Source organism: Panthera tigris, chromosome A2 (genome assembly GCF_018350195.1).
Source record: "Panthera tigris isolate Pti1 chromosome A2, P.tigris_Pti1_mat1.1, whole genome shotgun sequence".
NCBI classification, from domain to species: Eukaryota; Metazoa; Chordata; class Mammalia; order Carnivora; family Felidae; genus Panthera; species Panthera tigris.
The window spans coordinates 124,504,007-124,521,674 of NC_056661.1; the positions used below are offsets into that span (position 1 = coordinate 124,504,007).

General features: G+C 33.8%; 1 protein-coding gene across 2 annotated transcripts in view; it reads right to left on the reverse strand.

Annotated features, from left to right (window-relative positions):
* DPY19L2 (dpy-19 like 2) overlaps window positions 1-17,668 on the reverse strand; it is a 91,594-nt gene that overhangs the window by 62,604 nt on the left and 11,322 nt on the right. For both annotated transcript variants that reach the window (XM_007078584.2, XM_042969861.1), the window contains 5 exons: window positions 11,187-11,307; window positions 8,819-8,912; window positions 4,199-4,256; window positions 2,470-2,561; window positions 1,217-1,316 (listed from right to left, as the gene is read on the reverse strand). In XM_007078584.2, the coding sequence (XP_007078646.2) occupies window positions 1,217-1,316; window positions 2,470-2,561; window positions 4,199-4,256; window positions 8,819-8,912; window positions 11,187-11,307 (465 nt within the window). The remainder of the gene's footprint in view (window positions 1-1,216; window positions 1,317-2,469; window positions 2,562-4,198; window positions 4,257-8,818; window positions 8,913-11,186; window positions 11,308-17,668) is intronic.

Consider the following 17,668-nt stretch of genomic DNA (forward strand, 5'->3'; position numbering starts at 1 on the left):
GCTAAGAGAAACACTGAAGGGGCGAAAATTCTGCTCAGTTGCTGAAATGTTGCTGTTTGAATTTCTGGTTGAAAAGAGAGCCCTCTCATTAGATACAAGCAACAGAGTCGACATTCTGTTGTGAAAATGTAGACAACGGGCTTCTTTTCTTGCCCCCAGACGAAGGTTTCATCATGATTCTGCAGACACTGGCCTTAAAGTGAGTAGGTGTCAACACACTGTACACTTTAAACTTATAAATTATTGCTCATCAGTTGCATCTCAATAATGAAAGAAAAAAGAAAAGAAAGAAAGAAAAGCCTAACACATCTTTTGAATGGATCAAAAATCATTAAAGCGATATCAAAATTACCCAAACAGCTACTTAAGCAGTCTCAACAGCACCAGTGGATTAATACATGTGCTTGCGAGGAAGTGAGGCACATTAGAAATCTATGCTGGCACGTGCACATAATGGAAACCAGACTCTCTGTGTTACAACCTGGAAGGGCCAACTCTAAGGAAGTAAAGCACAGAGAATACTTTAAACATGTAGCACCAATTAAGCTGAGATTATCATTTCATTCCTTGTAGATAATGGGCAGCACCAGTCTTCTTGGTACAATTTCTTATCGGCAATAGAGAACATTATTATTATCAGTGCTAGTTAGTTAGGTAGAAAGGAGCTCTGATGGAAAATTTGGGTATCATGAAATTTCATCAAAATTGACCTTTTACTCTCTGCTTTTCCAGCTCAGTTTCTTGCCGTTAGTTACTTAATGGCAGGATATGGCCTCAAATTCACTCAAATAATACCACGACTGAAGCTCTGAGAAGCGCTGTCCAGTACGATTCTGCTCTTCAGACAAAAAAGCCTACGGTAAACTAGATTAGAAGCAGATACCCCCTACCATGCAGAATAGGATTGGCCCTTACCATGTTGGGTAGCTTGGCATCCAAAATGATTCCTAAGACAAAAGGAAAATCTACAGGCAAATTTATAGAGATCATCTCAAAAATAAACAAGAAAAATTGTGACTTAAATAGGAAAAGGTCTTTTGCGTGTTGATCATTAATATCTGCCTAACTAAACCAATACATTAATAGAAGGTAGAACTATAGTTATTCCATATTTTAAAAAACTATTAGAGCAGTAACATCATGACATTTTAAAACTTCTATAAAAGCAACCAAGTACATCTTGCATTCAACTTAAATTAGTTTGAAATCATCTTACCTGAGTAAAAAGTATAAACTGAGCAAACTGCCAGGGAAGCATAAAAGCAACATTGGAAAGACAGAGTGCAATAAAATGCCTTCTACTATTGTTCGAGGTCCTTAATAGAGAGAATTAATACCAGTAAGTTTTACCATTAAAGTTAAGCCTATCACTAAACAGAAAAGCTAACTGCAAAATGATGAAATCTAATGACTCCTTACCTTTGATCTAAGGCAACAAAATATAGTTAAATTTAAAAACTCATTAAAAAGAACTTATAATACCTGTTATAAAAATGCTTAGTACAAAACAATCTAAATTAGCAGTTTAAATACTGTATCTAATTTACCAGTAAATAAAATACTTTAAACATAAAAGTTTATTTTCCTTTCACTGTGCATGACATAAGAAATTTAATACTCCAGCAATGTGGTCAGAAAATAGAACATGAACTGACCCTGCATAGCTCAAGATACTTAGCCTATAGTAGCAGCAACAGTTTTATATACCACCATTTTTATATTTCAAAAAGCAATGGAGGAAAAGTGTACAAGCTGGTGAAGTAATAAATTAACAATGAGAAAAATTTAAAGAAAAAAATTAAAATGATGACTTAAAGAGAATTCTGGAATGCAGTTATAAACTACTGCACACTGAAGTTTTAAACTGTCCAGTCTGCAATTATGAAATATCAGTAACCAACACCTTTTACCATAGTGTTAATATCTTTTAGAATATGAAAAAGAAACGTACAACATTTTGTGTAAATCATAAAATTGTAGCCGTTCTTTTTTATAAAAGGTATACTGGATTTTGATAAATCCTTACACTATGTTATATAAATTTTCAAAAGCAAAACTTTAAATGTTCCTATTGTTTTGTTATATTATCACAAAATATATTCACTAAGTACTCAGTTATATTTACCAAACAAAAATGACTCTTGGCTAAAGTACAGAGTATATAATACATGCACTCACGGGTATAATCCTAAATGTTGTAGTTAACACATTTCATTCCAGGAACCCCCTGACTGGTCAGACTAAAATCACTTCAAAAATATAAAAAGAAACCATCTCTCTGTAGTCTAGACTCAAGTGGAAAGCAATTATTTGCGTAATTTTAGATTATTTTCTCAACTAGATACTCAATTTAATTTTAAAGTAACTATAAATAAAAGGAAAACTAAATTTGACAATTATAACTTAATAAGTTGAAGCATATTTTAAGAAAGCTTACATAATTTATTTAGGTTTATAGACAAAAATTACCTGAGAATCAAAGTTAAAATGCACATCTGAAGTACAAGAAATGGATATGAGAAACTTTCCCGGAGAGGTGGTGTCCACATTACACGAGTAGCCTGAAATCAATAAAATGCTTACTTTGCTTTATGTTCCATTACAGTAAATATTATTAATCTAAAAATCATGGGTAGGCTGGTTTTAATACTTTTAATACCAGACTCATTGATTTCTGAATAGCTGGGATAGCTTCTCAGTTTTTGGAGCTCGCTTAATGGGCATACAGGCATTAGGTAGAGAGCCATTGACTAGCAAGTCCAGAAGCAAGTGAAAGATGTATCATGCCAAATACAAGAAAACCTGAAGGACAAACAAGATGACAGGCATAGGAGTGGTGAGGATTCTGGGACTGACAACCAGACCCACATTCTAGCTCTGCACTAATGATCCTGGCATCCCAGGGCTGTGGCCCAGAAAAATATTTAACCAAATGTCACCTAGGGCATGCACAAGCACCAAGAGAGTTTACACATAACAAGTTTAATGAGTACAGACACACAGTACAAATAATTAAGATGGTCTCTGAATTGGTGAAATATACCTTTAAAAGAGTTAACTGCAAATTTCTAAAAACAACTAGAAGTATTTGTAAATCACTAATGTGATGCATAAATGAAAGTATTAACATTTTGTACAGGCTTTAAAACTAATCATTTCTAAGACACGAGTGAGAATATTATAAAAGTTCTATGTCAAGAATTCTAAAATTCTAGAGAAAATCATAACTCTTATAAACTCTTATTACTCCTATTCTAAGAAACCAAAACTATAAACTTTGGAAGATTAATTATGGTATGTTTAAGAAAGTTTGGCATACTCAAAGAAAAGTTCTTGCCTTTATACTAACACCTGGTGAATGACAATGTATTTGTTTAAGTTTATACATTAAAGATATTTATGTATAATTTTTATGATTCCCTTGTCTAACTAGTTTTCTAAAATTCACCAAGGGTTCACCTTTCCCAGTAGTAACAGAAACTTCAACCCTATGTAACCCATGCCAAAACATATTACATATTTTGCTTCCAAAAGCTAGCAGTCATATTCTCTCACTTTTCACTGCCACATCCTCAGCATCGAACAGAATCTGGCATGGGTCATGTACTCAGTATTTTGTTGAATGAATCTATCATACTCTAAATAAGTTTCTATGAGCTCTTTGTAGGTAGACTATACCCCATTGGACTGAGTTAGTAAATTTCTATTTTGAATTCAGCATTTTGTATAACTGAAAAAGGCAGCCTGATGTAATAATAGAAACAAGGTATTAGAGCAAGACAGATGGAGAATGGGAAACCCAGCTTCACCAGGTACTGAATGTGAAATCTTGCATAAGTAACAACCAGCCTAAATTACAATTTCACATCTTCTACCGTGAGGAGAACAGCTACCTTCCAAAAAAGTGTGGTATGAGTAAATGAGATGTTTATCAAGTGCTTGAACTCAACAAGTACAGTATTTGCTTTTTCTACAAAATGTAGGTATACTAAAAACCAAGCAAGATACTTCACATCATGAATTCTAATTATGTAAAAATGTGGATTAACATGATTAAAATATAAACTTACAACATAAGGTTCTTTAAAATATTGCGAAGTCCTAGTAACATGCAATTATATATTGTTTTGATGAATGTATTTCCTTGTTCCTATACAGCCCCTTCTATTTCTTAAAAATTATTTTCTAGAAAACAAACCTCTCCATGGTTGAAAAAGTAGCATAATACCGTAATTAGACCTCCAAGTTGAGTCCCACTGTTAAAAAAAGAGTATACGTTCATAATTCATGCAAAATATAGTTTCTCACAAAATTATCTCTTACAATTTAAAGTCATATTTAAGACACCACAGTACTGAACCATATAAAATGATAGTAGCAACTTCAAAAGTACCCATGTAGTTAATATTTTAATCTTGAATATACAAGCATACAAAGTATACATATAAAGAAATCAGAATTTTATAATTTATTGTATTTAAAATATTTTCTAAACAAAATACATGTGAACATAAAAGTTTTTTTACAGGCCAGCATTTCAAAGCCAATATTGCATTCTTTGAATTTTCTCAATGGAGGCCAGGTTTTGTTTTTGAAATTGGATTTCAGTGACTGGGAAATGAAGACAAGAGCCCAAAAGTTTCACTTAGCAGTAACTCTGAACTATCTAAACTACTACAAACATTCTTTTGTTAAGTCCCAAAGAAACAGCAATGCAAAATGCAAAACTCAGATCCCAGATGGCTGATAATCATCAAAGATTATGAACTGTTTCTTAAAGTTGCCTTTTCTTTGTACATTGTCATCACTGTATCCACGGCTTCACACTTGGAAGACAATATCACATGAATGACTGAAGAACTAACGAAATGAGCTCAAAACAACAAGCAGAGGAAAGCTAATAGGAAGTGATAAACCATCAACAGATTTTCATGAAAGAAAATTCAAAGAATGCCTTTGAAAAGAAAGAAATTGCGAGGAGGAACCTGTGAGAGGCAGAAGACTATAGCATACAGAAAGTAGGACCATGTGGATATAAATGTGAGCAAGATTCAACAACATAAACCGCGATAACAGTGACTGCTATGGAGGGGAAATAGTAGCACTAAACTACGATAATAATTATAAGATATGAGGGGCTGCTTTGAAGCAAAGTGTCCTCAAATTCCTTGTATTGTAAGAAGGGGAAATATCTCAATTAATTTTAGACTTGATAAAGTCAGATAAGCATGTTAATGTTTTATTATTAACCACCAAAAGAACAGAAATGGAATAGCTACATTCCAAGTTTCTGCCAACGGCGAGGGTAGCCAGGGTAAGAAATATAAATTTACCCCCGCTTCCTATTTCTTTGTTTCTCATATGCCATTGTTTCTGCTCTCGTCACAATATTGGTGACACTATATATACATACATATATATATATATATATATATGTGTGTGTGTATATACATGTATATATATGTATATATGTGTATACAATCATGTATACATATTTATACACATATACATACATATATACATATATATATACATACACTGTATGTCAGCTAACTTATAATTTGTCAAGTTAGCTGACATACAGTGTATATACGGTGTGCTCTTGATTTTGGGGGTAAACACTTTTATAGCCAACATATGTTTTATCTATATATCCTTTTTTTTAAAGACTGGAGCCAAATAATGTATTTGATATTCCTGAACTGTGTAAACAATTCAGAGAAGACTATAACCTCTTGGGTAGTTCTCCCAGGGAAAAATATTAACTTTGAAAAATTTTAGTCTTGTATAACATCTTCCATATAAAAAAAGAATAATATGGATAATTTCAAAAATAGAACATTTTAAAGCTGCCAACATAATCTAAAAGTAATTCTTTTCCATCAAAATATTGATGAGCTTATATTTTCCTAAAAAACATATATTAAAACGTACATAAAATTTTCTAGTTTCTAGAACAATTATAAAGTGAACATCCTTTCAACCACTATATATCATTGAAATAGAAAACTGATCACGCTTTAGGTCCCCACCTGATACCCCTTCAAAAGCCACTATCCTGATTTTTGTGAGTATTAATATAACCACATCTATACACATACTATGATTTACTTTAATCTGTTTTTAAACTGTATACAAATGGAAGTATGCAGCCTTTCTTTAATTCTGTGCTTGCCTTCATTCATTCAACATTCTATTTGTAAGAATTGTCCATGTTGACGTGTACAGCTACAGCTCATTCATTCTCAATGTTGTGTAGTAGTTCGCTATTAATAAACTGTAATGGGTATGTTTCTCTGTTCATAGATAGAGTCGTTTTCAGCTTGCAGCTCTTACAAGCAACACTGCTGGTGTCACATGCAATACATACTTTCTGGTGTACACATGTAAAAGTTTCTTAGGCATATATATATATATATATATGTATAATTGGCACACAATTATGTTAGTTTCAGGTATACAACATGATTCAACATCTCTATACATTATGATATACTCACAGATGTAGCTACCATCTGTCACCATACAACACTATTACAATACCATTAACTATATTCCCAATGCTGTGCCTTTTCTCCCCGTGACTTACTCATTCCGTAACTGGAAGCCTGTATCTCCCATTCTCCTTTATCTATTTTGCTCATTCCCCATTCCCCTCCTCAGTGGCAAACACCAAGTTTGTTCCCTGTATTTAAAGGTGTATATACTTTAAATTGGAATTGCAGAGTTAGAAAGTATCTACACTTTCAACTTTACTAAATTAATGCACACTGTTTTTCCAAAATAGTTGTACTAATTTGTATGTCCACTTGCCACAGAAAAAAGTTCCTTTTGCCAATCTAGTAGATGTGAAATATCCTTGTGGATAAAATCTGTATTTTTCTGATAAGTAATTGTGGTAGTTAACTTTACATATGTTTATTGGCAATTTGGAATTCTTCTCATATATGTCTGATCATAAATACTCTGTGCACTTTTCTGTTGGGTTGTCTGTCTTCTTAGTCTTGTCTACTCTCTAGAATATAAATTCTAAAAGGACAGAGGTTGTTTTGTATTCCTGGCAGCTGGAGTGCCACGTGATCGCAAAGTCTGGATACAATGTTGATTATATGCTTTGTAATGTCTTTTCCCAGTTTGTGGATTATCTTTTCATTCTATAATGCCTTGAGGAATTTAATTCTTCCCATCAAATTTATTAGTTTTCTTCTTCATGGCTAAACTTTTGTTCCTTGTTTAAAGAAATCTTTTCTTATCCCAAGTTACTGATATTCATTCTAAGCATTTTATATTTTTTTTCTTTCATATTTGAGTTTTTACTCTAACTAGAATTTAATTTTCGTACAGTTTCAACTTCTCTTTGTTCCTTATGATCTTCCAGTGATTCCAGGACCATGTGTTGAGAAGCTGGTCCTTACCTACTGATGGACAATATCCACTCTTAGCATACATCAAGTGTCTTTAAATGGGCCAAGTGTTTCTGAGACCTGCTTTACTCCACTGATCTACCTGCCTACCCCCATACCACAATCACATTACCTTATTTACATCAGATTTATAATACAGAAATGATTACTAAAGCAAGTCCTCCTATCTTCTTCAAGAATGTCTCCACTATTTTAGGTCTTTTGCATTTCTTTAGGTCTTTGCATTTTTAACTTTATTTTTTTTAAGGTTTATTCATTTTTGAGAGACAGAGACAGAACATTAGCAGGGGTGGGGCAGAGAGAGAGGGAGACACAGAATCCAAAGCAGGCTCCAGGTTCCCAGCTGTCAGCACAGAGCCCGACACAGGGCTAGAACTCACGAATCGTGAGATAATGATCTGAGCTGAAGTCAGACACCCAACTGACTGAGCCACCCAGGTGCCCCTAGATTTTCAACTTTAAATTCAAGAATAACATTATAAAGAAAGCTGCTGATCAGTTAGGAATATATTTTGCTGTAAGAAATAAAACCTAACAAAAGTGGCTGATATCATTCAATTAAAAAAATGAAAGATAAGTGTCTGCTGGCATTGGTTCACCAGCACAAGGATGTTAGAGCAGACTTAGGTGCTATATTTGTGGCCTTTCCCTCTTGGTCACAAGATGAGTGCAGCAACTCTAAGCATCACCCTAAAGTTTAAAAGCAGAAGACAGAGAAAAGAGAGCTGAAATCTATCCTTTTGTCAGAAATACAAATGCTTTCCTAAGTATAAACAAGACTGATTTCATCGTATTTTTCGATGAAAAAACTAACTCATATGGCCATCCCAAGAAGCAATGGAGAGTGGGAAGCAGATTACATGATTATCATAATTAACTTCAACCTATCACCTGAGACTGGACACACTGCTACCCTAAACCAAATTGTGGTACCATTAACAAGAAACAGAGGCTATCAAATATAACTGTCTGCCATAGTGATATATGTTTTCTTTTATACTTTCTTAATTTCACATGTACAGACATTAAAATTAGAAATAATCAGTCACTAATGCCAACCAAAGATTCCTCTAGTGTTATAATAATTTTACATATGGTCTGGTGGTATTCTCACTAAAGGCTTTGTTAAGGAATCTTAGTCTTAAAAAAACAAACAAACAAACAAACAAACAAAAAAACAAAAACAAAACCCAGAAGGATTAAAAGAGAGGCCTTTAAGTGACAGCTTTAGTTTCTGGTTGCGTGATATTAACTAAGTTTCTGAAAAAAATAAAATAAATGTATAAAATTTCATACTATTAATCAATTAATCTCATAATTTTCCTTTTCATTTAATCAGAAAATGTCAGCCAGTCTTTATAGGTCCACTGAAAGATCTAACACAGTAATCTTACCTCAGGTATGCACCATATATGAAGAACAATCCCATCATTACTCCATTTAAAATAAAAATCACAGCAACATAAAAGCAAGCAGCGTCTCCCAATCCTTTAAAAAAGACACAGATTATTAGTACTTCATGAATAAATGACTATAAGGCAATTGGGCATAAATGTCTCAGTGCCTTGGATTCAAGGGTTCAGAACTTGCTGAAAACATTTGCTTTTCAGATTGCTGCTCTACTTAATAGTTACATAAGTACCTTCCCCTTATATCAGGTATTATTACATTTGTATTTTACACTTTATTGTAGTTACATTTATACTTTGCCATAATGAAGTATTATTATACTGCAATGATTAGTTGGTGGTGTATTATTTTGTTTAGGTGATGTTGCTATTGTTCAGTATCTAGAATTCTCTGTAAAGTCACTTGATGTATTACAGGAGAAAACCTACTGCATTATTTTTATCCTTTGCGACTTTCTTCTTCCTATATGTATCCAGGCAGGTAGCCACTTGACCTCCCCACTTTCAGGTCTCCTAGGTATCTCAAACTAATGTAGCAATTCAAACCTGCTCCTTAAAACATCTTTTCAATGTTTATTTATTTTTGAGAGAGAGAAAGAGAGAGCATGAGTGGGGGAGGGTCAGAAAGAGGGAGATACAGAATCTGAGGCAGGCTCCAGGCTCTGAGCTGTCAGCACAAAGCCTGATGTAGGGCTTGAACTCACAAACTATGAGATCATGACCTAAGCTGAAGTCAGAAGCTTACCTGACTGAGCCACCCGGGCACCCCAAACCTGCTACTTTTAAAAAGTTTTTTTCCATTCAAAGAAACTATCACTTAAGCCAGAAACCAATGTTAACAGGACTTCACTCACTTTCCCCTCCCCCATCAATCGGTTACCCAATCTTGTCAATTCTACTTCCAATATCCCACAAATCTCTGCATTTCCCAGTTATCTCCCCCCCCCCCAACACACACACAACAACCGCAATCACTTGCTAATAGCTTAATAGTCTCCTCCTGGTCTCACTAAACCCACTTTTGTCCTTTACTAATATATTTTCCATACAACTGTCAAAATAATGTTTTTAAAATGTTAATCTGCTAACATTCTTCAATGAATAAAGTACAAAATACAAAATCCTTAACCAGCATGTGGCCTTTTGTTTCTGACCCTTCCTTACACTGCTAGCATCACTTCACACCATTTTTTCTTCTTTCTCTCTCTGCTCCCAAAAGTCTAGCCTTCTTTCAGTTCTCTCTTGCGTCAGGACTTCTGAATATTCTGGTTCCTAATCTTGAAACACTTCTCTTTTACTCCTAAACTCAGCAACCTTATTTTCTTATTTACAATATCCATCGCAGTCGTAACCACTAACACCCCTCTTACGTGTAAACTCTATGAGGGTAAGGTCTATGCCTACCTGGCTCATCTGGGTTCTAAGTGCAAACAATAACCTATCACTTAGTGGCAACTTAATAAACATCATATATGTGTGTGTGTACATATATATATGTGTCATATATACACACACACATATATGGCAATTTTTCCCCATCCTTCAGAAAAAAATGTTAACTTCTAAGCTGAGTCATTACAAAGTTTCTCATTTTATGAAACATTTTCTTGATTACTTTGTACAAAAAAAGTCTAATCGCCCCTCAACTATCCCCTATCAATGCTATTTTAGATGCTACAAAGATCAGCTGAGAAAATTAGAAAAATGTAAGGAAAATACAGAAACACAGATTTAGCGGACATTCTAAGAAATAAATGTTGTATAAACAAATCTAAAAAATATATTTATAAAATACAGTTAAGTAGTCATGTAGAGAATATGAAGAAATAAGAAATGCAAATATTATGCAAGTAGATAAATGTGACTTTGAATAAAGTTCTTAGACTTTAAAAGTGCTAAATGACAAATATCTCAAATAGAAGTGACAATTATAGATCCTAGGAAACTGAGGATTCCAAACGGGGTTCTTTGACAAAGGTGCCAATGAAGATGTATACGGAGAGCTCAAGTAGAACTATTCATGAACTGTGAGAATATAAGAAACAGTATTTCTAAAGCAATCTATTAATTGCACATTTGATTTTTATGTATGTATGCATAACCAAATTTTTACATGAACAATTACAGGTAGATATTTGACTGTTTACTCTACATCCCCCAATTTTATACATTTAAACTACCCCAAAACTTTTTTTAAATCTTTTTATTCTATTTATACTCTTTTAATCAGCTCTACAGTGTTTTAAAGAAAACAAATCACAGTAATTTATAATTCTTAAAATGAGTCACCACTCTATAAAACATTTTTGTAAATATTAATGACAACATGGCAGCATTTAGAAAGAAAACCTGCCTTCACAACTTTGAACTTCATTTAAAGGTGCTACTCTGGTGACATTCCAGCAGGTCTTAGCTTCTAGCCCAAATAAACTCATTATTCCCACAAATATACGATACCAGAAGGCTATAATCACCTACAAAGACAAAAACAAAAAGAGATGATGGAGAAAAATATCTTCATAAGAAAACTTTTTCCAAAATACTACTTTATGATGGCTTCCTTTGACATTATAAACTTTTGACAAATTTATTTAAATCATTTCACTTGGAAAACAGTCCTTTTAAAATTATATATATATATATATATACACAATAAACTAAAGTTGTATATTACTGATTAATGCACATCTACAAAAATGTATGTTATGATCAATATCTCTGTAATATGTTCTTGTAATCAGTTCTACAACATAAATAACAGTAGCTGTAAAATCAAGTATAATAGTACATAATTAAAATATGGTGGTTATTAATAGCAAAATACAATGATTTACGGGAATATTTCATAACATTTCATTTACTGAATTTATTTTCTTTATAGTCTACAAAATATAAAACCAACTGCATATGGGATAATAGCTCCTGCGCCCATTAAAACTTTAACCAAGCAGGTGGCTCAGTTGGTTAAGTGTCCAACTTTGGCTTAGGTCATGATCTCACAGTTCGTGGGTTCAAGCCCCACATCAGGCTCTGTGCTGACAGTTCAGAGCCTGAAGCCTGCTTCAGATTCTGTGTCTCCCTCTTTCTTTGCCCCTCCCCTGCTCACACTCTGTCTCTGTCTCTGTCTCTCTCTCAAAAATAAAAAAAATTAAAAAAACAAAACAAAACTTAAACCAAGCAGATTTAATTAACTAATTCTTCCCAATCTGCAATCCACTTTGGTGAAGTTTAAAGACAAGGGAAAAGGACAACAACAGAAAATTACAACAAAATGCTCATGGTTGGGAGATTTTAAAAAAATAATTTTATAGATTTGGGAATAATACAAAATCATTGGGAAAAGAAATAAAAAAATAAATAAATAAAGAGTTTAAAGTGAAAGTGAAAACCACCTAGATCTATTTTTAGTATTTTGGTGATCATACCTCCAGTTTCCCCCTTGGTATACAAAAACACACACAGAGCTAAAGTGATTCAGGATTATATATTATCTAAGATGCTAATGTAATATGCATCACCAAACATAATAAACATCTTTCCATATACGAAAAGTATAGATTTACTGTTTTATCACTTACTTGTATAAAACTGGCCTTATGCAAAAAGTTATATATTCTTGTGTATTTATCACCCATGTACAAAAACTTTATTACATTAAAAGCATGTGCTAAATCTAGAATTATACTCCTTTCTGGAAGGTAGCTTGATATAATAGGGAAGCATTGCTTTGAAGTCAGAATTAAACTCAAATTCTGACTCTGTAAGTTATGGTTTTGATAGTCTGAAGTAACCAATCCTTCAACCTCTGAACCTCACACACCTCATCTCTAAAAGGACATTAGTGATAACCATCTTGTAAGAGTGATGGGAGATGAGAAATTACATACTGGCATACAGTTAAGCATTAAATGCTTTGCCTTTTTAAAACATATTGTTCCACACTTAACACTTTCCGCTGTAGGTGAGAAATTAATCCCCTAATGAACGCAAAAAGTATGGAAGTCCACTTCAACACTGCAGAACTAGAGAAGGTTGCATGCAAATCCAGATCTCCACATTGTATCTACGCAACGGGAAATGAGATTGAATGACTCCTTGTTGCCTCGTCCCTTATAATGCTATCAAGTTTACATTATCATGATTACTCTTTCATAACATCAAGGAAACTGAAAACTGCTAATTATTCAATAAGTATCTCTGAACAAGTGAAAAGAAAAAATTAGCTAAGAGACCATACTGTTGGAAATTAAGGAAACAAGAAACAGAGATTTTACTATATAAAGTTCTAAAAATAACCAAAAAAGTGAAAATAAGTATCAAAGGCTGGGAGAAAGGGAGCTAGTGTAGTAAACTAAATCCTCATCCTACACACAGAGTAAGTCAACATCAACTAAAGTGGAAGATTCAAGAAATAGGTTGTGTTTTGATTTTTGCATTCATGCTATAGTTACACAGGTAATCACAGAAGTAAGAACAGAAGAGTGTCTCTGAAGGGTTAGCTGGGAAATAGTCAAAGCTGGTACAGAAAACTGCTTCTTTCATCTTAGATCTCAGGCAGGTCCATACTATACAATTGTTACTATTGCAAATGACATTGAGAAGTACTTACAGAAATAAAAAAAGAAAAGAAGAAAGAAAGAAGGGAAGAAAGAAGAGAAAAGAAAAGGAAAGAAAAATAAAGCTAGAAACCAAAATTAAACAACACAATACCAAATATACGATGGGTCAAAGGAAAAACCATATTGGAAATTAAAAAATAACTTGAACAGAACCAAAATGAAAAAACAACATATAAATGTTTAAATACTATGAATTTCTGTTTTGGGAAAGATGGAGTAGATGTACTTTCTCCTATTTCTCTAAGTGAGACTAAAGCTCTTGGGAATTATATAAATCAAATGTAAGAAAACTTTGAAAGGTAGAGAAAAGGCAAGCTAGCCAGGGATCTTAGGACCGACCTAAGGCACAAAATGGTGATGAGTTTCTGGGACTTTCTTTTTGCCTCATTTTCTCAGAATTGGTGTTAAAGATCCTGGCAACAGAAACACCAATGGGCGCAGACACAAAAAAGACCAACAGGAAATACAAATCAAAACCACACTCAGATATCACCTCATACCAGTCAGAGTGGCCAAAATGAACAAATCAGGAGACTATAGATGCTGGAGAGGATGTGGAGAAACGGGAACCCTCTTGCACTGTTGGTGGGAATGCAAATTGGTGCAGCTGCTCTGGAAAGCAGTGTGGAGGTTCCTCAGAAAATTAAAAATAGACCTACCCTATGACCCAGCAATAGCACTGCTGGGAATTTACCCAAGGGATACAGGAATACTGATACATAGTGCCCCAATGTTTATAGCAGCACTCTCAACAATAGCCAAATTATGGAAAGAGCCTAAATGTCCATCAACTGATGAATGGATAAAGAAATTGTGGTTTATATACACAATGGAGTACTACGTGGCAATGAGAAAGAATGAAATATGGCCCTTTGTAGCAACATGGATGGAAATGGAGAGTGTTATGCTAAGTGAAATAAGCCATACAGAGAAAGACAGATACCATACGGTTTCACTCTTATGTGGATCCTGAGAAACTTAACAGAAACCCATGGGGGAGGGGAAGGAAAAAAAAAAAAAGGAGGTTAGAGTGGGAGAGAGCAAAAGCATAAGAGACTGTTAAAAACTGAGAACAAACTGAGGGTTGATGGGGGGTGGGAGGGAGGGGAGGGTGGGTGATGGGTATTGAGGAGGGCACCTTTTGGGATGAGCACTGGGTGTTGTATGGAAACCAATTTGACAATAAACTTCATATATTGAAAAAATAAAAATAAAAAATAAATGAGGAGAAAGGAGATGTAGCACTTTTTAAAAATCATGACCTTTGCTTATGCATGGCGTCTTTCTAGGTAATATGCAAAGCTATATTCTCGAGTCAAAATGAAAATGTGTGAACCTAACTCCTTGAATGGCTTTTGTAAACAAGTTGCAAACACAATCTATTCTCATACCCTTGGTCATAGTACTTGAATACACGTGGTAATAAATTTGATTTAAAAAAAAAAAAAAAAAAAAAAAAAAAAGACCAACAAAAGCCTTCTCTCTCTAGCTAAAGGACCAGGAAAGCAGAGGCCCAGGAATACATAAAAATTTTATAGACAATAATATCTCTCAACCAAAAACCACAGAAAACAACAATAAAAACATGTGGTCCCACTCCTACCAACAAAGGTCAAATTGAGAAGAGACTTCAACCTTCTTTAGGGTTTAACAAGTCACCCCAACTTACCCACTGGGATGTTGTAGGAGAAAACCAACTAGGAAGCTCTCTATCTTCATGGTGTCAGTATAGACCATGTAGGGAGCCTGGACTTCTACCCTAACCAGAAATAACTTAACCCTTTCCTTTCTCAGTGGGGTAATGTCAGAGGAGGCCTAGTGAAGAGTCAGGGCTTTCATTACCACCCAGGGGTAACAAAGCCATCCACATTATGGTGTCTATAGAGATCACAGAGTTAGTCAGATTCTGATCCCTTCAATGGCAATGAAGAGTACCCCCACCTTGGGGTTAACAGAGGCCAGGGGAAGAATATGGACTTCCATACCCATCTGGCAGTAACAAGATGACTCCAATGAGTCAATTATGAATGTACTTGAAACAAATAAAAACACAGAAAAGTCTTAGTCAAGAAATTGAAAGTTTTAGCAAAAAAATAGAAGATATGAAAGAAACAAACAAAAAATTTTAGAACTGAAAAATACAATAACCAAAATTAAAACTCAATGGATGAACTTAACAGGAGAATGAGGGGGATAGATGAGAATAATCAGTGAACTAGCAGATATAACAATAGAAATTGCTCTGAATAACAGAAAAAAAAAAAACCAGACTGAAAAAAATAAGGTTATCTATGGATCTCTTGGACTATTACAAAAAAATCTAACATTTTTTATCACTGAAGTTTTGAAAAGAGAAACGAGGAAACCAAAGCTGAGCAAACAAAAAATAGTATAAAACCAAAGAAATCCTCACCAAGACACATCACACTTTTGAACACTTGTGAAAACTGAAAAAGAAAAATATTGAAAGCAACGAGTAAGAAAACAAAATCTTACCTAAAGGAAAAAAAAAAATTCAACTGATGACAGATTTCTCATCAGAAACCATGAAGGGCCAGAATGAAGTGGCACCTTTACCAAATGCTGAAAGAAAAAACTGTCAACCTAGAATCCTATAACCAGCAAAATACAGCCTTTAAGAATTAAAGGGAGTTGGACATGAGGGATGGAACAAAAAAAAAAAAAAAACAACAAACTAGGAAAATATGTTGCTAGCAGACTTACCCTAAAAGAAGGCATCTTAGAACATCAAGAAGGAAGGAATTTTTTTTTTAATTTGTTAATGTTTATTTATTTTTGAGAGAGAGAGACAGACAGACAGACAGAGAAAAGGAGCACAGGGGAGGGGAAGAGAGAGGAAAAAACAGAATCTGAAGCAGGCTCCAGGCTCTGAGTTGTCAGCACAGAGCCCAATGCAGGGCTTGAACCCATGAACTGTGAGGTCATGACCTGAACCAAAGTCAGATGCTTAACTGACTAAGCCACTCAGCTGTCCAAGGAGGGAATTTTTTTTAATGACTAAAGTAAAACAGATTTCCCTTATCAAATTAAAAAAAAAAAAAAAGTTTGAAGGGTAAAACAAATATCATAGTACTGTCTGTCTGATGTAGTTTTAAATGGATGTAGAGGAATTATTTAAGATGATGATGTTATAAAGGGAGAAGGGTAAAGAGATGTAAAAGGGGGTAAGTTTTATGCACTATTTGAACTAGTAAAATGATAACAGCAATAGACTGTAATAAGTTACATATATGTAATATCTACAACAACCACTAAAAAAGCTACATAAGGAGATATATTCAAGAAGTATAGACAAATCAAAATATAATTTTTAAATCTTCAAATAACCCATAGGAAGACAAAAAAAAAAAAAAAAGAAAACAGAGAAATGAAAACCCAAGGACAAACAGAAAACAAAAAATAACAGACTCAAGCTGAAACAAATTAATAATTACATTAAATGTAAGTGGTAAAATACAAAATTAAAAAACGTGAGATTGACAATTAAAAAACATAACTCAACTATCTACAAGAAACTCACTTCAAATATAATGAGAAAGGCAGACTGAAAGTAGAAGGATGAAAAAAGATACCATATACACATTAATCAAAAGAAAAAAGTAACTATGTTAGTATCAGGAAAAGTAGGCTTCAGAGCAAACAATTTATAAGTGAAGGGGGTAGGATTATTATATAATAATAAAAATCCAACAAGAAGACAGCAATCCTAAATGCCTGTGCACTTCACACACTGCTGTAAAATATATGAAGAACTGATAGACCTAAAAGGAGAAATAGATGAATCCACAATTATAGTTGAAGACTTCAGCATTCCTCTCTCAACAATGGATAGATGCTAGACAGAAAATCAGCAAGTACTGAGAAAATATCACCACCACCATCATCCAACAGCATCTAATCAACATTTATAAAATACTTCACCCAATAATAATGTAATACATACTTTTTTCAAGTGCCCACAGAATATATCTCAAGAGGACCATATTCTGGGCCATAAAACAAACCTCAACAAATTTAAAAGAATCAAAATGATACAAAGTGTGTTTTCTAAACACAACGAATTTAAGCCACAAATGAGTAACAGGAAGATAAAAAGGAAATCTCCCAACACTTGGAAACTAAAAAACCCACTTCTAAAAAATCCATGGATCAAACAGAAAGTCTCAAGGGAAATAAAAAATATATATATTAAATT